The 24027-nt window shown below is 33.8% G+C and overlaps 2 protein-coding genes across 7 annotated transcripts; both read right to left on the bottom strand.

Moving 5' to 3' along the window:
• Window positions 1-549: 549 nt before the first annotated feature.
• On the bottom strand, window positions 550-1602 carry LOC142546162 (putative cytochrome c oxidase subunit 6b-like). Its single transcript, XM_075653713.1, has 4 exons — window positions 1333-1602; window positions 1118-1215; window positions 838-916; window positions 550-702 (listed from the first exon to the last, which is right to left on the bottom strand). Exons 1-4 carry the CDS (start codon window positions 1477-1479, stop codon window positions 673-675), a joined length of 354 nt encoding a protein of 117 aa, XP_075509828.1. The 5' UTR covers window positions 1480-1602; the 3' UTR covers window positions 550-672.
• A 135-nt stretch (window positions 1603-1737) lies between these two features.
• Window positions 1738-9526, bottom strand: LOC142546160 (uncharacterized). Of its 6 annotated transcripts, none has more exons than XM_075653707.1 (10): window positions 9264-9526; window positions 9054-9121; window positions 8150-8211; window positions 7912-8061; window positions 6534-6710; window positions 6095-6310; window positions 3982-5621; window positions 3184-3249; window positions 3034-3103; window positions 1738-2778 (listed from the first exon to the last, which is right to left on the bottom strand). In XM_075653707.1, the coding sequence occupies exons 1-10, from the start codon at window positions 9458-9460 to the stop codon at window positions 2104-2106; spliced, it is 3321 nt and encodes a 1106-aa protein (XP_075509822.1). In that variant the 5' UTR covers window positions 9461-9526; the 3' UTR covers window positions 1738-2103. The 6 variants fall into 6 exon arrangements, with proteins under 6 accessions (XP_075509822.1, XP_075509823.1, XP_075509824.1 ...); XM_075653708.1 differs by having other exon boundaries at window positions 6095-6307; XM_075653709.1 differs by having other exon boundaries at window positions 6095-6262.
• Between the last annotated feature and the right edge of the window lie 14501 nt (window positions 9527-24027).

Raw genomic sequence — 24027 nt, 5'->3', positions numbered from 1 at the left:
TGTCCGTTACTAATTAAAGTAGAGAACACGATTCACATAAATTTGATTTGATGCACATCGAAAACACAATCGTCACATTGTTTACGAAGTAACGCTTCACCGAAAGATTTCTCTGGTTTAAATTTTAGTTTGACAAAAAATTTGTGTAAGACAGTCCCACAGATCGTATTTTGTGATGCGAATATCTTATTTAACTCATCTTTGAAAAAATATTACTTTTTATTGTGAATATCAGTAAAGTTGACCATTCTCACACATAAAAATTCTAGAAACTATCTCACAAAATATCTACTCTTTTAATTTTGGTAACTATAAATCTATATACTATATCAAAGTTGCATCAAATAATATTATTATTATATTCCTCGTCATTAATAATTTAAGAAATTAAAATTATTTATTTAGTAACTGATATACTACTTTTTAAAATCTAAATGTAGTTACTATTACATTATCATGAGAACTAATCGAATTGCTAACCATTGCCAAAAATTCAATAACTTACGAACCCAGATATTTATGATTATAATTTTCCTGACATTCGTTGAAAGAAATTCACACAAAAAATAATGTAAAAAAGATTAGAATAGAATCTTTGTTTATTAAATAATAATACATAAACTGGTTAAAAGTGATCCCAACATATAAAAAAAACGACGAAGGGTTAAGATTTTAATTCTCCTTGATGCTCCACTGATGAATCTGCGAAATCAGCAATTACTAATTGAATTAAATGTACATTTTCAAAATTACATAATTTAACATTTCATGCTTCATTACTTACAATAATATATGGTAAAAAAAGAATGGGACAAAAGTAATATTATGATTAATTACCCATTCGGGACACATTGATTTGTAGTAGTCAGCAACCTTCTTGCATTCTTCTGCTTCTGATCCTTTTTCTTTGACGCACCTAATTAAATTAAATAAATAAAACATTTAAATATTAGGAGAGTCTAATTTATCATCTTTCACATTTCATTGAAAATTTTTATCTATGATTAAACTTATAAATTAAATAAGTTATCCATATTTTTATAAATTTATTATTCATATATTATATATTATTTATTTCTCAGACAAAAAATAAAAATAAAAATAAAAATAGGCATACTTGTGATAGTCGAAGAAGCTGTCGTAGCAGCGGCGCATTTGAGAGGATGCTGTTTCTACCTCGGATAGGGCCTGCGATGCGTCGCTCTTGTTCATCACCTGTATCCATAGATTACGCTCACATATCGTGTGAATGGGACAATGAAATCATGAAAAAAAAAAAATTGATCCCTTAATTTGTTTCCAGAAATGAATGAAACGATGATGACGAAATACCTTAGGGTTGGTGGAGGAAGGCGGCGGAGCGCGAGACACAGGAGGAGATTGCTGCGGCGGGCTGGGAGCCTGCTCGCCTCTCGTCACCTTGTTCACATCTCGGGCCCTCATCTTGTCGTGAGGCTCCATAACTGATGCTGTCGACATTTTTTCTAATATTTATTGTTCTTGCTGATAATTAAGTTGATCAAAACCAACCAAGTTCTTCCTGCTATTGCTGGACGGTTTCGAACTTTTTGTACACTGTAAAACATATATCACAAGTCATAAATAAAGTAAAGAAGAAGCAAAAAGTTGAATTTGGATAGAACACAGATTATTATAATAATCTTGCTAACGAGGCATGTACGTACGTGTCGACTGAGTAGAGATTATTCCACTCCATTTGAATTTGGGACTCGTGATTCATCATCCTTGGTATTTTTTTAATCGACGTGTTTCGAAACACGTGTGCCACGTACGTAGAAGATTCCTGCTAATTTTATGTATAATAAATATAAATACCGAATAATAAACAAAACAGCAGAACAATTAATTATCTTGTGTGTCGGGTTGATGAAACGAGATGCCTTTAGAATACCATTAAAACATTTTAGATGGTATTAAATATTAATTTATCATGTATGTTTCGACTGAGAGAGTTTTGCCAGCTCATACGAGAACTATAAAAATAATAACAAGTAGAAAAATTAGATTTTTTTTATTCCGTCTAACTAGCGATGTGATGGACTGAAGCCCATAAACTGGACAAACACGGCCCTGAAATAAGACTCAACAAACTTTCTTCAACATCTCGATGATGGATTCGGAATCCCTAATGTCCTCGCTATCTTGTGATTCTTCGTTTACTTGAGAGAAATCAACACCGGTGTAAGTCCGAATACCAGGGCCATGTCCATTGCAATCCCTTGCTCGCCCTTGCTGTGCTCGCCTGACTTCTCTCTGGTGTTCCGTCATCTCAGGTTGTTTTCTTTTCGTGCTAAAATTAAGCTTATCAAACTCCTGTTGTGATCCATATGTAGGATTTCCAATGTTTTCAACTCTTTTCGAACATTTGTTTAGTGTAGTTATCACCTTACTTCTCTGCAGCCTATTGATGCCATCTTCCATATGACATGTTATGTTGCATAGTTTTATTTTGCCACTTCTGTATAGCTTGTCTAACACAGGAAGTAGATTTTGTGGAAAATCCAACTTGATCTGTTCTCCATAAGTTGAATTCCAGAAACTAATGGTCGGCTCAGAGATGGTTGGATTCGGGTGATCGAGAGTTCTTTCCAGGAGGGGCTGTTGGAGCTTGAGCATTGAGGAGTCGAACTTCAACGATGACGGACATTGCAGCAAACGTCCAAGGATTCCATTCCACAACATTCGGAGTTGATCATTTGTGTTCTTGTCGAGTAGATACATATCCGATAGCCACTCAAGCAATGGACTTGATGTACTCTGATGAGATATATATATACATATATAAAAGCAAACATTTAATTATCTAGTAGTTTACGAAGCAACAAAGCATATCAGTAGCAGCTAAATTAGTGATATAAACTGTAAAAACTAAATAGACCCTTAGGATGTAAAGCGGGGATATGAAACAAAACGCTCAACCAACCAAAGGTTGAACAAACTCTAGGGCAAACATAGCATTGTTTCTCATTATTTAATCTTCATGGCCAACACCGTGGTGGCAAAATAGCATACCTCGATTAACATAACAACATCTTCCTGCCGCTGGAGGCATCCGACCAAATTGACCAATTCTGTGAAGAAGCTGAGATTCAAAAATTTTAAAATAATAATTGATTCTACATTCCTCAAAAGGATGTTAAAACATAGAAGCACTGAGGATACCGTGATGCCAAAGAGAAATCAGATGGTTCGGTTCTTTGTTTATTCGTGCGGAACAGCTTCATACACCTGCAAGAGATTTAAGCCACGGACACACCATATGAAATGCTGTCAACGTTTTCACCAAGGAAAATATTAGGTATCTAATGGAAAAATTCATTTCTTTCAAACTTCACATTTCGAGAGTGGATACATAAAAACAAGAAAAATATAGGCCCCAAATAATCTCTTTGCCGGATAAAACACACAGATGGGGATTCTAGGATACAGAATTACAAATCATTTAATCATAACAAGTACAATTTGATAGAATTAAGAAATTACTTATTCATCCACAACCACAAACGAAAAGCTAAAAAAGACCAGCAAAATATTGTACAATGTGCAGATATTTCACTAATAACACTAGCAAATTAATTTTTGAAAATATTAAAAAATTAAATATCGCGAGTTCCCATTTAGGATTCAAATGTAAATTTCCAAGATATATGAGTCCATTGATTCTCAGTTGTATAACTCACAGTACCATTTATGTCCATTAGCAAGATCCAAAAGAAAACAAAGGTTAAATTGCCCTTCTTTCCAAGTAAAAAATGCAGCCTGTTCTGAACATTTTGATTGGTCATCTTGAAAATGCATCATTCATGGTTTCTCACCTAAGAGGTAAGATCATAAGTTTACAGTAGCATATTTGTATACATGCATCACCACAACAAACATCCAGTTCAATTTTTACCTCTTTGGAAATCACAGAATATTTGCAGATTTGTGCAGTTCAAACGGAAATTTTAACATGCTTACCGAGCTGCTAACAACATGCCATTTTTTCTGACATATTTTCTGCCATCATAATCTGTGCTTTTGCTTTCTTTGGACCTTATGCTCCACGTCAATTGCTTCAAAATCAGCATAATAATGCTTCCACAAAGTAGAACAAACTCATCAATGTTTTCCTGATGGAGAACATTTCCGCTTCCAACTGTTAATATAGTTTGTTCGATAAATCCATTCAATATTGCACAAAGATCCTCTAAGAAATTCGTGATGGGGAAATGAACAGTCAGAGAAGCCCGTTCAACAGACGCATAAAGCAACATCCATGGTTCGACAACAATCTGAAGCTTGAAATTGATATGAGAAGAAGACCACGCGGAAAAGGGATATGTGAGGAGAAGCAGTACAAGAGAATATCCAATATTGTTCGCCTCCATATTCAGAATTGATCGACAGTTTTCACCATCAATAAAGTCTTTGAGACAATTCGCTAGAACCACCCAGATTTGTAGGCCGTCAACCAAGGTGACTCTGTACAATGAACATACAAATGCCTTAACAACTTCATGAGAATGGTACGAAGAGGATAGAAACTTCATATAGTACTGCATCTTCTGTAATAGAGATTCATGTTCAAATTCCTTGGAAGATGAATTTATAATAACAGAGAAATAGAGAATACTTAGGTACACTAATGGTGTAACCTTCTCCTCAAAATCGAAAGAGCACATACTCGGTAATATTGCACGTTTAATCTCAGAAGCAGGCTCTGCTTTTTTAATGCACGTAAATTCTATTCCCAGTTTGTAGAGAGGAGATTCCAGAATGGAGGATTCCAATCTCTCGGTCACCACCTCTAAATATTTAAGGCATATGCAGGAATAATAGTAGCTGCAATGATCTACGGAATTCACATTTTCACATACTTTTGCCAGGAATCTGAAAATTGTATTCAAACACTGCATAATGTCATCATAAGTAATGGAGGCACCTGCTATAGATCTTTGAACTGCTTCGAGAAGAGATTCAAATAATCTTAAGACAGCTTCATTTGCCTGTCTTCGACCTTCAGGATTACCGGTGGAATTTGACTCTTGATTTAGAAGAATAGATATCATTTTTAAGAGCATGTCAAGCTGGCAGAGGTTCCAAGGAGAACAAATCACTGGATAAGGTCTCAAAGGGTACTTACCAGATGAAAGACTACTGACTGAGGTATTTTTAAGCAATGATGTATGGGTTTCCTGGTTATACGGGTCCGCAAAATTTTGCTGATTTTTCCCCGGTATCATAGCATGAAGGAGATCCAAACAGAAGTATAACAAGATATTCTTGCTGTCTGCACCAGCTAGAAAGACTAATTCAATGATAGGCTCCCAGACATTTTTTATCACCGACTGACAGCTAACAGAACCTTCGAGTTTATGTAGAAGATAAGACCATGTGCTCAAGCAAGATGCATGGACTGACACATCAAATTTACTTGACATAATTCCTATAAGGGGTGTCATAATAAGCTTAATTCTTTTCAAATATTTGTCAGATTTGGTCCAATCGCTGTTGCCTTCAAATGTGCTCAATACTACATCACCATGTTCTGAAGCAAAAATACTTGGGCTATTAACTGGAGGCTCTATCAAAGCATCAATGAGACCTTCCCATGCAACCTGCAAAGAATAGGAGGGGCAATAATTTGCCTTAATCGCATGATGAAACTTGGTTCAACTGCATAAATAGCATCTTATCCTACTTTCTTCATTTGGATATATGACTTCCTATGGCAATGATTATACTTCATAAAATGAGGAACTTAGGAACAACATTAATATGTTAACGACCAAGTTACCTATGATACTGCTCCTGTTGTTTAATATACTAATCTGGACAAGAATAAATGTATAGCATAACAAGAAATAAGACTAGAAAAGTGAACAAAAGCTACACCCATTTCAATAAAAATCATGTTAATGTCGTGAACAAAATTCGAGACTCTCACTGTCCATTCAACTTTATACAAAATGGAAAATGACATGATATAGGAGGATGATGAAGAATGTCACATCAGGTTTAAATGCAACTATCATGTTAAAGGTGATCATAAACATAAACCTTTTTTAATTCTTTATGACTGAACAAATACCAGTGAAGCAATCTGAACTTGTGAGTCAAAATCTGAGAGCGTCTGCTCGAGAATTTTCAGCATCTCATTAAGCAGATGCTTGTTCTTCATTGCATATGGTCCAAGTAGACGAATAAACCACCCCCATGCTTGAAGACTCTGAATCTTCATCCCCTGGTGTACTAGTTCCTTCATAGCCGAGAGTAATTTTTTCTTCAAGTCTAGTACAAGTGCCTGCTTAAATTGCATCGCGTATTGGACGTGTTAGTGCATGAAAAGTCATGCAATTCCAGAGTAACTTTTAGATGCACGCAATCTCAAATGTCATTAAACACGGAAAATAATACGTAAAACAGAAACAAATTTTGAAAATAATTATATCCAGGAAGTTGAATAGACTCATGCTGACTACTGATGGAACACATTGCAATATCCATAGCAAGGGATTCAATAACAGTACCTTGGAGAGAATAACTGGTGGAGGGCATATTATTGGTTTAATCTTTAGCAAACATCTTTCTGAAATATCTCTGTCTCTTTTGTCGACACTAACAAGCCGTCTGTAAATGGGAGGCATCCACACGCTAGAAATACTTCTCATCTCTTTAGCTAATGAACTAGTCAACTTCACCACAGCCTGTCATAGCAGAATTGATGAGTATTGGTAACGAAAACATGGCCATGAAAGAACATGGAATACCTCCATCAACCCAAGTGTATAGGATAAGCATTATTCGCCAATTATGCACCTATACATTGCAAATAGGACTATACCTGGTAAAAGTATATATCTGTAATTTAAAGAGTATTATGATGTTCAAATTTTTAAAAAGGGTGATACAAGCGAAATGCGTAACTAAATTTTTATCCAGCAAACAACCAGAAATTTGAAGAACTTTAGGAGGTTATGATGAGGCACAATGAGGCTCATCCCTTCAATAAAGCGTGTGTGTTGACTGTGAAGCTCGCCCTGTGATGAGTCCTATTGATCAAGGCACCCATTAAGCAAGTGTCCAAGTGAGAATTTCGAACTCAAAGTTCAATACAATCTTATAATCTTTAATGTATGCCAAGTCTAATGGATATTTATTTAATTATTATTCAATAATTTGTAAATTATCTATTTAACAATACATAACAAAATTTTATTCAAGCACTTAGATTATACAATATTATGCTTTAGCGCGCCTTCGGCCTAAGCTATACAATATCCATGAATGTTAGTACGCCATAAACCTCCAACAAATATGACGCGAACCAAAATATAAAGTTATGGAGTGAGTAAGCATATAAACGAGGAATCTTGTATTCGTGTGACCTTTACCATTTGATTTGTTGTTTAAATGATTGCTACAGAATAATAAATAACATTTTATCTCCTTCGTTTTCTAAGCAGAAAGCGATTATTTTGATATTTTAGAACTGTAATCCTTAGGTTGAGCGTATGCATGAGAATGCATACATACAAAAATTAAAAGCTTTTGCCACATTGATGATCGGTATGCAAGTAATTGACATTAAAATTTTCTCAAAATAAAAATTATTTTCATGATGATTTCTCGCATGGACAGAAAGCATTTTTGGCACACAATTGAGCAAATCGTTTGGGCCTTGTACTCAGTTATCAACCGCAAAAAGAGCATAATCTCAAAAGGTAGCTCTTCTATTCATAAGGTGGTGCAGTTTAGTAGATATTCCTCTAAGCAAGCAAATGATATTTCAAATGTCTTAGCGGGCTTCAAAAAAAAATATTGGAGAGTTTTGCAGGCAACAATTTTAAGATCGGTACTGCAATTAGAGGCGAGCCTAAAATTATGAAGTGAACATGAGCACGACACCTGCATTGCTTCGAATGTTGTTGAGAGCGAACCAATTGGATTGTCGATGGCATGGACAATTGCCCTTAGCAAAGAGTGAAGGTGCTGATCCAGCATGGATGAATTGAATTGTTGGATTGATATGCACCATACCCCTAAATTACAAACAGACTGCAACCAGCAAAATCAAACGGTTATTGATCATGCCTAAGAGAAGTATTATGAGCCTAATGTATTGTGGAAACCGATATCAACTGACCTTGATTTTAGTGGTTGTGATGACCTTTACCAGTGATTGAATTACTACATTAGCATCATCACCTATATAGGATATAAATGGAAACGTCAATCAAACAAACTTCTCCAATAAATTTCTTTATATTATTAAGCACATGGATTTACCATTCTTACAATACAATTAGTTTGTATCCACTATTATTACATCATGTGCATTATAGCACAGTCACTTGGTGGTTTTGCACACGCACAAGAAATTATAAAAGATGCCAACACATTAATAATTTCAATTAAGCAGAATAATTGGCTTCTTGTGTAAGAGTTCACACATGCGAGTAGGCACATATATGTGTAAGTAATACATCTGTAAACAACAAAGAAATGTTGATTCCTCAGCTTGAGCATAGCCATGGTTAACAGATTGAATCAATCCAGAACCGATTTGAATTCAGTCCATTTTAATCCGAGACCTATTATATTGGTTCCAGGATGAATCAAATTCGACAACAATAGTGAATTGAATTGGGTTGCTCCAAAATGGATTTGGAACCATTACCAGCCGGCAGTTATATTAGATAGCATATACACTACACACACACACACACACACACATATATATATTTGTTTTTTTAAAAAAAAATGATCACAAATTTTGTCTCAATCTGGTCCAATCCAACTTATTACGATTTTGATTTTGGATTGGATTAGACTCTTAATCCGGTAAATCCAGAACCAATCCAATCCAGTATCAATACAGGATTGGTTTGGTTTCATCATCCGGCAATCCGGAACCGGTCAGGTAACATGTCTACCTGAGCTGAGCATCTATGTGGACAATCTCACTCAAATTTATGACCAAAGCAAATAAATTCAACAGTTTAACAGTGCTGAAGAAGAATAGACAAAAATGTACTAAATCTACCTACCTCCAATTGCGGCCAAAATAGTAGGGTCGTAAATCATAAATCCCAAGCACTTTAAAGCCTGCGCAGCGCTATAAACCACGAACCAGTGATTAACAGCATAATCCAAACTTTACGCCAAACTTTACGCAACAATTAAAATAAATATAATCCCATTTCAGAGTGAAAAAAAAATTAGAGCTCGATAAAATAAAAAAAGTGGGAGAGGCGTACATTTCTTCATCATTATTAAAGATATCTGGAAGGAGTGAGAACAGTATAGCGTGAGATGAATCCGCAAATTTCTGAATGGAAAAAGAATCAAAAGCTGAGATTTGTTGCAAGTGCAATAATTTAGGGTACGCTAAAGCTTTGTTCCCTGATGATAGAAGAGCCATAATTTCTTCCATTTGCTCGATGAAACCCGCCATTGCTAGGGCTTTTTCTGATGGAAGGAAAGACCTTGTATGCTGAGATAAGTCTTATCAATTCGCGCCAAAAAATTGCCGCATTGTTCCATTCGAAGATTTTTTATATTTTTTTATTTAATAAGGAATTTTAAAAATAATCAAGATTTCGTTTGTCCTACCCAAAATTTATTCCATAAGTTTGTGTTCTTTTTTCTTCACTTTGTACTCTGTTTCATCGTATCGGCAAAAACTTATATGAAACGGTCTCACGAATCGTATTTTGTAAAACGGATCTCTTATTTGGATCATCTATGAAAAAATATTATTTTTTATGGTAAGAGTATTACTTTTTATTGTGAATATCGGTGGGATTGACCCGTGTCACAGATAAAGATTCGTGAGACCGTCTCACAAGAGACTTACTCCACTATATTGTTAATGTGGAATCAAATGGTACTACCATATGTTGACATATGATCAGATGTCTCGTGTTTTATCAATAATTAGACAAAAAAACACTAAAAACAAAATATAATATTTACTACAGTGATATAAAATTTGGAGTTCGTTCATCATAAGACCAAATTATAGTTCAACCAAAAAAAAGACCAATTTATCAAAAATCATGCAAATTGCAATCCTCGATAAATCTTAATGCGTGTATTCTTGTCTACTTGTGAGCACGGAGCATATGTCTACTGGGTTGGGTCAGCTTGGTAAGCTGTTGACCCATCAAGATATAGGGCCTATCCAATCCTAATGGTCCAGCATTTTATTTTGGGATCTGATGACTTTTATTTGGAGCACAGGCCCAAAATATTGGCCTAACTTGTTTGAACCTGAATAGCAGTCGGCCCGAGCCCGTTAACAGCATCATACCTGAGATATTGGGCCCTGAGAAGAAGTTGAAATTTTTGGTCCATCGAATAAAAGGCCGCAGTTTTTTCGTTAATAAAATTTTGTCAAAACTTATCAACATAATATTTATTTGTATCATTTTTCAACAGATAAATCCTCAATATTTTTATCAATTTATCTCAATTATCTGGATAATATATACTCAAATTAAAAAAAAAAAACTCTCTTGATTCATATATTATATGTTAATCATCTTTAATAGCATCAACACTCTCTTTCATTCAATTAGTTTGTATCGGAAGCTAAAAATGATCACTTTATTATTATCACCGTGTATCCATAAATAAATCAAGCTATACGATATTATTGCTATTTTGATGTTCTCGTTCTATATCCTTCCAATTATTAATTGTCAATTCCTTCTTTATTTTAATGCAAAAAACTTGTGTGAGACGGTCTCACGGGTCGTATTTTGTAAGACAAATCTCTTATTTGTGTCATCCATGAAAAAATATTACTTTTTATGCTAAGAGTATTACTTTTTATTGTGAATATCGGTAGGGTTGACCCGTCTCACATATAAAGATTTGTGAGACCATCTCACAAGAAACATACTCTTATTTTAATTGGCTAATTTATAAATCATACATTGAGCAGTACATTAAGATTTTTATTACTGAAAAAAATACTAATTTTCTTATCGATACAAACAAGAAGTGATAAAAATTAAAAAAATAAAAAATAAAAAAATCATTAGTTGGGGCCTAATCTAAAATACAACATACGCATATTGAAATTTGGAAACAAAAAATGTCAATAGGAATTCTTAATACTAAAATTTAATAATTGAAAGTAAAACATAAGATTTAAATTCGATTACCTAAATCACATGTTACTACGAAATCAAACAGAAAGAAATGATAAATACGAAGTATATTTATATGTTTAGATATCAATATAAAATTAACAAAAGTGAACTATTTTATCATACAAGGCATAGTTTGGTATACACGTTAGGATAAACATGTGATATATAATATAAGGATAAGTTAATGATAAATAAGATGTAGGATGTTATATTTAATGTTTGGTATGATTTTAATAAGAGTGATTAAATTTATATATTAGATTGTAATGACAAAATTAACCTTATCATAATAAATTTTATAATTTCAAAGTTGTTGCTCGAGTTCATATTTTTTATCTGTTCATGCGCTGATAGTGCTTGCATGATTTATTTATTTTTACCCAATTTTGTATATTTTATAATATGATAATTGAGCTCTTGATTTTGTGATTCAAGTCAAATATCAATTTTTAAGGTTAATCGGGTGATACTAATAATTTTATAGAGATTTATAAAAATTATTTATATAATTATCTCGAATTCATTTATATAATTATCATATTATATAATATATAAAAATAAATAAAAATATTTATTTGATTTAAATTTCTACCTACTAGCATAGATTTATAAAAATCATTTATAAATTGAGGGTAATTAAGTCATCTGTATTGTATTTTATCATTAAATTAAAATTATCACACCTAAGAGAAGAGACATTTTATCCTTCTAAAAAATTATTTATCAATCATGGGCTTTTTAAAAAAGTACCAAACATGGGATAATGAGGATTATTTATCAATCTCTCTCTTATCTCATATATCAAGCTATGCCTAATAGAATAAATATTGGTTTCGGTATTTATTTGAAACCATTTAAATAAAATATTGTACAAATGTATTTAAAATATTTTTGGGGCTCCATTAAAATATGGGCCCTGAGGTGCATGGTCGCCTCACGTGCCTCGCTTCATGTACGCCGACTAATGTTTGATTGTAAGAAGAAAATTATATATAGAAATAAGGTGGCATGGTTGGCAATCATTTGCTTAACGAAAATAAATATGAATTCGAGTTCGAATCTCGTTATCAACATTTTTTCGTTCCAATATGTCTCACAAGACTTGCTTGTTATGTGATTTGCAGACTATTGCATTAAACTTGAGAGTTTATCTGACTCATTCGAACTAAGTCCGAGTTCAAATCTGAAACCTAGTCAATCTTCTTTTTTTAAAAAAAAAACAATAATAATGAAAAAATATTGAACTCCACAGAAAAATAAATTTCAAGTAAGAACAAATCCTTATAATGGACAACTATCACAACATGCGTTTAATCCGTCTTTTACTTCTTGGGGATCTCGAAAGGCTAACTAAGAAGTCACATATTACAAAATAGTGATCAGAATTCATACGCCATTATTTTTAATTCGTTTCGATTCCTTATAATTCGACAAAAACTTTTCAACGATCAAGTGGTTCGGAATTAGCCTAAGAAAAAGGAATTAGATCGTTGCATTTGTCTCGTACGATAATTTGGGATTCCCTTATTTATTATACAACAACGAGACCAAAAGCATGCCCTAACCATTTTTTGGATAACATGAGAAATAAGCACACGAAAACAACTAGTGGCCAAGATTGGTGAGTTATATATATATATATATATTATTTTATGGAAATTGCTACTTTACTTTTATTTTTATTTTTTTTTTGTTTAAGAAAATTATTTTCAGCCACTGTTGTTCATTAAAAATTATATATTTTTTATGATTTTATCCGTTTACACGGAATAAATTAATAATTAATTATTTTTTAAACAAATGCAATCCAATCAAAGTGAGAAAGCTCGATCTCTTTCGATTGCAAATGATTTGCTAGATTTTGTCTTCGTTTAATAGCCCTTTGTTGGATGGGAAATCACCCCCCTACACCTGGGGTGGTCTGAGTCATATTGCTTGATGGGGCCTATAACAGACAATAATACCAAATGACATATACCAATAATTCGATAAAGATCAGCTCAAAAAAAATTCTAATGATCTTCACCAATAATTTGATAAATCCAAGCTAGCTCTAATTTTTCTATCTTGATCTTAATTGGCACTTGTGATGTATCGAGACATCAATTTAAACATTGAAAGGAATTCGCCAACCAAACCGACTTTTGAATAAATTACAAAAGTTTTGTTTATTTTGATCTGAGCTGGAATGAATGAATTTCAAATAACACACGACTTGGTTGCATTTGAAATCAACGACGATTATTAATGAAATTGTTTAACTTTATAAAAGACTAGATTTGAAATGTACTTGAATTTGTCATTAGAAATAAATTAATTATCAAATACATCAATTCGAGTATGACCTAAATGAAGAATTAGAAATCTAATCTTATAACTAGATATCTTTATATTTCTTAGGCTGAAGTTTATATGGAATTGCTTCGAAAACCCATATATTTAAAAACAATTTCGACCATAATCATTTTCCAAATAGAATAGATGTATATATTATAGAGGTAAATAGCCTCTGGACTCCCCACTTATTATCTATAAAAAATTAGAATTTCAATATATGTATTCATATGTCGATTGAGTAGGTCTCTTGTGAAACGGTCTCACGAATTTTTTATCTGTGAGACGGATCAACCCTACCAATGTTCACAATAAAAAGTAATACTATTAGTATAAAAAGTAATATTTTTTCATGGATGACCCAAATAAGATATATGTCTCACAAAATACGATCCGTGATACCGTCTCACACAAGTTTTTGCTCATGCCGATTATATCTCACTAAAATTTGTAGTTGTTAGTAACAATATAATACAATTACAATATTTTAATTATACAACTGGACACCTACTTATGAAATAACGTTGAAATCAGAGTTTTTAGAAATTATAAATTTCATTCCAGATATTATAATAGCATAATATATTTTTACTGTGTCTTTCGTCCAATAACATCTTGAATAACAAAAATATAGATAACGTTTAAAAAACACATATTTACGTTTTTACTACATTCAATACGACTAATTTTGGGAAGTGTAAGCACTATGAACAATATGCACAAGATAAAAATCGTTGGCATGGAAATTAGTTAGTTCTACTTGAATGGTGATAAGATTGGATGTATAAACGAAACGAATCGAATCGAGACAAATACGCTGGAAAATTAATACTCTAATTCAGTTAGAAATAGATAAATTCGAGCTTAAAATCAAATTCGAAGTTCTAAAAATTTAATTTTTTAATTTCGAGTTTGATTTAAATCAAAACTCGAGTTCGAGTTCGCGTTACAAATTTATATATAAATTAATTACACTTTGATCAAATCATTAATTATTTATAATTAAATTATTTGAAGTAGAATTACAATATTATCACACGATTTTTGTGACAAATAATCACGTGCTTCCAAGTAAACGGACTTTCATAGAGACGTTTTAACAAGCTAAAAATCACTAATTAAACAAAAACAAAAAAAGTTGATAATATATGGTTTTTCTAATACGATTTGGTATTCTCTCAAGTGTCGAATGAAATCATTCCCTTTTAACACAATATGATAAGAAATTCATTACATAGATTAATTATAATTCTCGTCCTATTATAATTCATTTCTAAGTTCTTATGTATTATTGTTGAAGTTGTTCCCGAAGCGATCGAAGGACCCTTAATCTCTTATTGATTATTAGAACAACATGACTTTCAGCTACAATGACAACACTATTTATATGTCTACTTCTAGAAGGATAGTACACTAAGAAGCGCTAACACGCTTTTATTCTAATATACTCAACATCCCCCCCCTCAAGGTTGCAACTCAAACAACACTGCAACCTTGAGATAAAAAGTAAAAAAAAAACAGACAACACATCAAATGCAGTTGTGAGGTTGATGGAGATCACAGACACCAACTTTGGACAACAAATAAGAATGTTGGGGGCCTCCCAAAGCTTTAGTAAAAATGTCACCCAGTTGTTCGGTAGTGGGAATATGTGCGGTAACTATCGTACCATCTTTAACTCGTTCACGCACCAATTGACAATCAATTTCAATGTGTTTTGTACGTTCATGATACACGGGGTTCGTCGCAATGTGTATAGCACCAGTATTGTCACAAAAAAGAGTTGTCGGATCTCTCAAATTCAGACCCATATCCCTTAACAATCCTGAAATCCACACCACTTCACAGGTTGTGGATGCCATCGCCCGATACTCGGCTTCTGTTGAGGATCTAGAGACAGTGTGTTGCTTCTTGGTCTTCCATGATAGTAGAGAATCTCCTAATTTAACACAATAACCTGTGAGAGAGCGACGTGTCATCGGGCATGAAGCCCAATCGGAATCACAATAAGCAACAAGAGAGGCCGTGGTATTCACAGACAACATGATACCTAAACCAGGATGATTTCTTAAGGTATCGGACTATACGAATGGCTGATCCATATGCGACTGCTTCGGTGAATGCATGAATTGAGTTAAATGTTGTACTGCATAGCATATATCTGGTCTCATAATGGTCAAGTATAGCAATCGGCCCACTAACCGTTTATACATGCTTGCATCCTTCAACAAGACATCTGCAGAACCTTTATGCCCAGACTTACGCATGATGACATCTAACTCATGACTTGTGAATTTCTTACTCTGTTCCATTGGTGTGTCGAAAGGCCGAGCACCTGCTACACCTGTTTCTGCAATCAACTCCAGTGCATATTTGCGTTGATTTAAGTAAATTCCTTCTTTGGATCTTGCAACTTCAATCCCTAAGAAATATCTTAGGTTTCCAAGATCTTTGATCTGTAGTTTCGAACGCAAAAAATTCTGAAGCACTTGAATTTCCTTCGAATTACTCCCTGTGATAACGATATCATCTACATAGACAATAAGAAGAGTGATACCACAATTTGGTTCACGTTTGACAAACAGTGAGTAATCATGCTGAGATTGACGAAAGCCTGCTTCAAACATGATCTCAGCAAACTTAGTATTCCATTGTCGAGAGGCTTATCGCAATCCATACAAGGATTTTCTTAACTTGCAGACCTTGTTGTCGTTCTTTATTTTATAGCCTTCCGGGAGAGTCATATATTTACTCTCATCCAAATCTCCCTGCAAGAACGCATTAGTAACATCCATCTGTAAAAGTGGCCATCGATTGATAGCTGCCACTTTCAAGAAACATCGAATAGTCACAATTTTCGTCGTTGGGGAAAATGTGTCATGAAAATCAATCTCTGGCTGCTGTGTATAACCCTTAGCCACAAGCCTTGCCTTAAAACGATCCACAGTCCCATCAGATTTAAATTTAACTTTGTAAACCCATCTATATCCAATAGGCTTGACAGCCAAAGGCAAATCAACCACATCCCAAGTATGATTCTTGTCAAGCGCTGCCAATTCCAAGTTCATAGCATCTCTCCATCTAGAATCTGTGATAGCCTCATGATAGGAATTTGGTTCTGTAACTGAAGACATGGCTGCAAGATAACTTTGGTATGAGGGAGAAAAGTTCGAATAGGTCAGGTACTTAGAGATGGGGTAAGGACAAATGGCTGAATTGCTTTTGGTTAGTTGAGGACAAGAAAAATCCTTCAACCAAATGGGGGGAACAGTGGTTCTGGAAGACCTTCTCAATGGTGGGTCAGAAGCTGCTCCAGGATGAGTGATAGGAGCTGAGAAAGCAGCTTCAGTGTTAACTGATAAAGAGCCATCTTCTACGAAAAGAGTGGTGTATGGAAAGACAGGAACTTGGGATTGTTCAGTCACAAAAGAAAAAATATTCTCATAGAAAGTTACATCTCTAGAAACAAACACTCCCTTGGTATGCAAGTCTAGGACCTTATATCCTTTTTGTACAGCCGAATATCCCAAGAAAACACAACGAGTGGCTCTAGGAGAAAATTTACGCCCAACTGGTAGAATGGAAGTATAACACAAACATCCAAATATCCGTAGATGATCAAATATAGGGGGCTTATGAAAAAGAATCTCAAAAGGTGTCTTATTGCTCAAAATCGGGGTAGGAGTCCTATTGATGAGATAAACTGCCGTCATTACACAATCCCCCCAGTATCTCAATGGAATAGAAGACTGAAATTTCAAGGATCTAGCCACATTAAGGATATATCTATGTTTTCTCTCCACCAACCCGTTTTACTGAGGAGTGTATGGACAAGAGCTTTGATGGATTATTCCAAGGGATTGAAAAAGACTATTGCAACCAGAATTGAAAAAATCTGTTGCATTGTCAGTTCTAATGATTTTGACTTTGGTTGAAAATTGAGTATCAACCATGGCAAGAAAAAAATGAATCATCCCAAGTGTATCAAGTTTGGAATGCATAAGGAACACCCATGTGCCTCGAGAAAAATCATCTACAATGGTCAATAAATATTTTTCTCCATTGTAAGTGGGAGTGTTGAATCGACCCCATATATCCATGTGTACTAGTTCAAACACCTGAGAAGTTTTAGTGTGACCTTTGGAAGGTAAAGTCAGCCTAGATTGCTTTGATATAGGAGAAACAGAACAATGTGGTAATGTATCGATAGCGGACATAAATGGCAGTAATTTCATTCTAGAAAAAGACATGTGACCCAAACGTTTATGCCAATCATAAATGTTGACAGAAGAGTGAGAAATAAAGGATTTGTCTACTGTTAAGGTATTACATCTTGTTTCAAGAGGTAAGAGATCTAGTTTTGATGTGGATAAGCAACTCGGAGCCAAGTGATAAAGTCCACCTTCTTCTTTACCAATCCCCATTATTTTCCCAGTCTTGAGGTCCTGAAACAAACAGAAAAAAGGATAAAAAGTGACAAAGCAATGGTGATGCTTGGTGAATTTGGAAATGGATAAGAGATTGAATCTGAAATTGGGAATACAGAGCACATTTTCAAGGGAAAGATCATTGGTCATAGGTAATGTCCCTATCTTGCTAATGAATGTTTGACTACCATTTGGCATTCTCACAGATCTAGTGGAATCTGCTATAGACTTCGAATTGTGTAATAAAAGAGATCTCCCACCATATGCTCATTTGCTCCAGTGTCCACTATCCAAGCCTGTGAGGTATGATGTAAATATGAAGTCTTACCTGCCATATTCACAATTGGATGTGTGGTTGAAGGGAGACTGGCATTTCCAAGCAACTTCAAAATTTCTGCATATTGAGCAGCTGTAAAAATTTGAGCACCATTGGTGTGTCTGATGGTGATGTGTCAACAGATCCATCTTCTACCAGATTTACTTCTCTCTGCACTTTTTTGTTCTTTTGGAATTTCTTGCCAAACTTCTTAGTGTAAGGCTTTCCTTGCTGAGGTTTATACAACTTGTGCCCTGGTGGATAACCATTGAGGCGAAAACAGTAATCAATTGTATGTCCAGTCCAATGACAATATTCACATTTCAAATCTCTCTTGTGATCTGTACTCTTATCCTTATTTTGCATGGAATAGAAGACTGATGCTGGAACTTTATTCGAAGATAGTAATCGATGTGATTCTTCTTGTGATAGCATAGAAAAAGCTTGACCAACAGTTGGCAAAGGAGTCATCATAAGGATTTGGCTCCCGATGTATACATAGCTGTCATTTAACCCCATTAAAAACTGAAGCAACCGTTGTTGTTGATCATGCTCAACATATTTCCTTGCCGTAGCACATTCACATGAAGGCAGGGTAACCAGGGAAGAATATTCATCCATAAGTTCTTCAATTTGCAGTAATAAGTGGAGATTGGATTACTGCCTTGTACCAAGCGACCTATATCGCGATGAAGCGAAAAAATTCTGGAGCCATTTATTTTGTCAAATTGATCCTTAAGATCTGTCCATACCACCGAAGCCTCGGTGGAATACACTATTCCACCAAAAATCTCTTTCGATACTGAATTCATAATCCATGATAACACCAAAGCATTACACCGTTCCCATTGTTGCAACATGAGATTGCCTGTAGCCGGTCGCTTACTTGTACCATCAATGAACGCAACTTTATTCTTCGCACGTAACGCGATTAACATAGCTCTACTCCAAATTCCGTAATTCTCAACTCCAGTTAATTGCTCATTAATCAAATTCAAACCTGGAGTATCCGAAGCATGGATGGTTATCGGATCATTGAAATTGTTGGCATTTGCCATAATTGTAGGAGCTGTGTAGAAAAAAAAAAAACAAATTGAATCTTCAATCGCAGCTGAAAAGGAATAAACGCGATCTATGGCAATCACCAGTCACGCGAGGTTTAGCTAGATCTGTAGATCAAACTCTCTGCTCTGATACCATGTTGAAGTTGTTCCCGAAGTGATCGAAGGACCCTTAATCTCTTATTGATTATTAGAACATGACTTTCAGCTACAATGCCAACACTATTTATATGTCTACTTCTAGAAGGATAGTACACTAAGAAGCGCTAACACGCTTTTATTCTAATATACTCAATAATTATGTACAAAAACTCTCGTGAGACTCATCCATAAAAAATTTTATTTTTATTATAAATATGAGAAATGTTGATCTATCTAACAAATAAAGATCTGTTAAATCGTCTCACAAGCAACCTATTTTAATATACGACAGACAAATATATTAGATTAAATTAACATTTGAACTTAAATATAAATTTTAATGTATTATTAAAAAGAATTTTAAAAAATGAGAGGCAGCTTTTAAAATTTTGAATTTCGTTTTAAGTAATTATAAAATTTGAGGTATTTTTATTTATTTATTTAATGGCGGAGACCAACTCCTTGGCCAAATCTGAGCAGAAGATATGCAGCTGGCAAATCTGAAGTTGCTGATTTGGGGGTACACTTTACATTATTATGATTTATGACTCGACAGCTTCCAACAATTTAATGCCACATGGACGTCACATGATTGCCTAAAACGTACTGTGGGTACTTAAGGCTCGTTAGGCCCTCCAAGGAAACACCATTTTGGTGCAGTCAAGATCCTTCCAATGGGACGCACTCTGCATCGTCAAATTGGCGCAGATTTTTTTATTTGTATTTATTATAAATATTAATATTAAAAACTATAAATACTATTTAAATATTAATATAATATTTATGTTAGTATTTTAATAATTAAATATTTAATCATATAAATTTAAAAATAATAATTGTTTATTTTTAAAATTTTCACGCAAAATTTGACGAAGAGATCCCATTTTTTTAATTTTTTATTTATATTAATTATAAATATTTGTTAAAAATTATAAATATTATTTAAATAATTGTATAATATTTATTTTATTATTTTAATTTAATAATTAGATATTTAATCATGAAAATTAAAAAATAATAATTTTTGATTTTTAAAATATTTTTGATTTAAATTTATTAATAATAAAACATTGGTCATAATTAATAATATATTAAATAAAATATAATAATTAATATATGTAAAATAAAAGGAATATTTCGAGAATATTTTTTTGTGTAATATTTGAAGTAAATGAGTTGTAGATGAATGTTGTATTTGGTGCATAAATTGCGCTATTTTAGTGTAAAATTTGCATGAAAATAAGTTTTGTAGTTAGAGATGACCTTATATTTACTGTCGAAGGGTGGTTCTATTTGTTATACATGAAATTCAAAATAAAAATAAGTTTTAATTGAACATATTGTATTAAAACATGATGAAAATATTACTCCAAATGTAACATAAACTCAACTACTTCGAATCAAAACCCCTATATTTTGTGGATTCGATCTTGAGTTTCATACTTATGTATATACATCATCTTTGATATGTGATTATGTCTCTTTGTGAGATGGTCTCACGAATCTTTATCTGTGAGACGGGTCAACCTTACTGATATTCATGATAAAAAGTAATACTTTTTCATGGATGACTAAAATAAGAGATCCGTCTCACAAAAATACGACCCATGAGACCGTCTTACACAAGTTTTTGTCTTGATATGTGAAACAGAATCAAAGGGTTGATCGGGTATTTATGAAGAGATGGAAGATAGGTATCACCCACGGCCAACTTAGTTAAATATATTGGATTTTGCGCTCCTAACTTCTATATCATATTTAAACTGATTATCATATGAGTTCGAGATTATAAAAGGTAGTAATAGTTGAATGAGTACCCTGAAATGGATTTAGTGTTCATTTAGACACAGAAGCATCAAATAACTTAGGGGAAACAAACATTTCATTAAGCTAATTTTTTAAAAATATTTTCTTTCTCAATTTGTACACAAAGAAAGATGGAGATGATTTTTCAAAACTAAATTTTCACATCATTTTGTTCTGTTTTAAGTTTAAATATAATTTTAGAAATATAATGTTTAAAGATTCAAATAAATTTTAAAGTATATATTATATTGATATGTACGAATAATCAAGCATACGCTTTGTGCATGCGTGATAACTCATAACAAAATTTTCACGTACAAGAATTATTTTATTATATTATAAATAATTCAACTACAAAAATAAAATTATCATTTAATCTTAAGATGTGGAGGATAAGGTTCAACCTTCTTTTTCCATCAAACATTTTTCTCTGGTTGTATCATAATTGAAATTAAAAATAATTATGTTATTTATTCTTTCAATTTATTATCTTTATATCATAAATTATTTTATCGTCTATAAGATTAAATGTTTGTCGCTTTTATAAAATTCTATAGCTTGTGATTATTGTGCAGCTCCAATGTTTTAAATCGAATAACAAATACAAGCAATACATGTTGATTGCTTTCCCAACAGGATAATTATTGTTTCCTGATATCATCTCATTCCATAAACCAAACGCCTGAATTTATCGCCGAAAAAATCACATTCTTGGTAAAATCAGTTTTTTTTTGTACTCCAATTATATTTCGAAGATAAATATTTATACACTATCAATATTTAAAAAAAAATTACGCAGTCAGTAAGATTTTAATTACACATATTTTGGACACACAGAAAGATAGACTTCGAAAGTTGAAACTGAGTAGAAAATACAATATATATATCAAAGGCTCTCTCTCTCTCTAATATAGTTTTAGGAGTGCGCGCATTGCGTTGCTTTATAATATATTTCGTACATAGTTAACAACCATATAAAAAAAACATCTTTACATGATAAGAAGAAGTTTTTTTTTAATGTGTTTAAATGGGCTTTTGTTCTTAAAAATCAAGTTTATTTTCGATTTTTATTTTGTTTAAGGGTGATTTGTTTGTTTTTTCTTTTTATTTATGTGGGGAGAGTTTTTTGTGCCATTAAATTTTTGTTTTCCCTGTTGGTTATATTCTGGTACAAGTTGTAGAAGAAACGTGCTTTCATTTTATACGCTTTCTTTTTCATTATTAGCGATTGGATTAGCACTTTAACGGTTTTTAGTTTTAGACATATAAATGCGTGTATTCTTCAGTAGTCAATTAATTCAAATTCGATATTCATTTCAGCAAGAGCAGAGCTTGTTCTTCTTCTTTCATTCTTCATTTAACATGGTATCAGCGCAAGTAGGTTTCGATCCTACTTCCTGACTCGTTACGAAATCAAGATCACATCAATAGGAGCTGCGCTTCTTCGTTTCTTCGCTCCGATTATCTTACTGGATTTAGCTGCGTGAATATCTCAAGTGTACCACAGAAGCTGCACATAAGAGACCAGCGAAGACATTAATTGATGGCAAATCCAGGTAATTTCAACGATCCTCAATTTTTGCATCCTTCGGACAAACAAGGAATGAATCTAGTTAATGATCAATTGCTCGGTGTTGAAAATTACGGAGTTTGGAGTCGAGCTATGATAATTGCCTTAAGAGCTAAAAATAAGATTGTGTTCATTGATGGTACTCTTCCGCGACCAGCGGTTGGACATGTTACATTACATCAGTGGGAGCGATGTAATGCTTTGGTGCTTTCTTGGCTAATGAACACAGTGTCTAAGGAGATTTATGGAGGAATTGTGTATTCAACAGACGCTTCAATAGTTTGGAGTGATATGAAAGAACAGTTTGACAAAGTGAATGGATCAAGGATTTTTTCAATTCATCGTGATATTAATCGATTGACTCAAGGAAGCAGCACAATTTCAGCTTATTATTCGAAACTCAAACGCTTATGGGATGAATATGCATCTTTGGTCACTCTGCCTTCGTGTGAATGTGATACAGCTAGAAAGTACTTGCATCATGACCAACAGCAGAAGTTACTTCAATTCCTTATGGGATTAAACGATAGCTACATGTCGGTTCGTAGCCAAATTCTTATGATGAGTCCACTACCGAGTGTTGGACAGGCTTTTTCTATTATATCCCAGGAGGAATCACATAGATCATTAACTTCAGTGAATTCCAACCCAGCATCCGTGTTTTATTCTATGCAACATAAAGCTGAAGAACCAAAAAAAGGCCAGCCATATTGTGAGGCCCGGGGCCGAAGAGGGCGGGGGGTGATCGCCGGTGCCATCAGTTGCACGAACAATGAGCGGCTCCTGGCAGGCTTCTAGGTGGAGGGAACATGAATGAACCGACCCACACGGGAATGAGAGGGATTCCGAGACTGTTCAGTGTAACGGACTGTACAGTTGAAGATGGCTTAAAAGATTTGATTGGTATTACTCATATCACGAAGGTGCATTTTCTTTTCGGTAGCTCATCACATAAGAACTCCAAAGTTAAGCGTGATTGACTTGGGGCAATTTTGGGATGGGTGACCTCCTGGGAAGTTTCTCAGGGTGCGTGTGAGTGAGGACATAAGCACGCTGGAAAGACTCGTCTTGATACAGTGAGGACAGTCGTCGAATCTGGGGCGTTACAGTTGGTATCAGAGCCGACCTCTCTTAGTACTGTGTGGTTCGGGGAAGAACCAAGCGGAAGCTAGTGGGCATGTGAGGCCCGGGGCCGAAGAGGGCGGGG

Source organism: Primulina tabacum, chromosome 5 (genome assembly GCF_025594145.1).
Source record: "Primulina tabacum isolate GXHZ01 chromosome 5, ASM2559414v2, whole genome shotgun sequence".
NCBI lineage: Eukaryota > Viridiplantae > Streptophyta > Magnoliopsida > Lamiales > Gesneriaceae > Primulina > Primulina tabacum.
The sequence above is the reverse complement of the archived record's forward strand: the minus strand, read 5'-3'. Positions and strand labels throughout refer to the sequence as shown.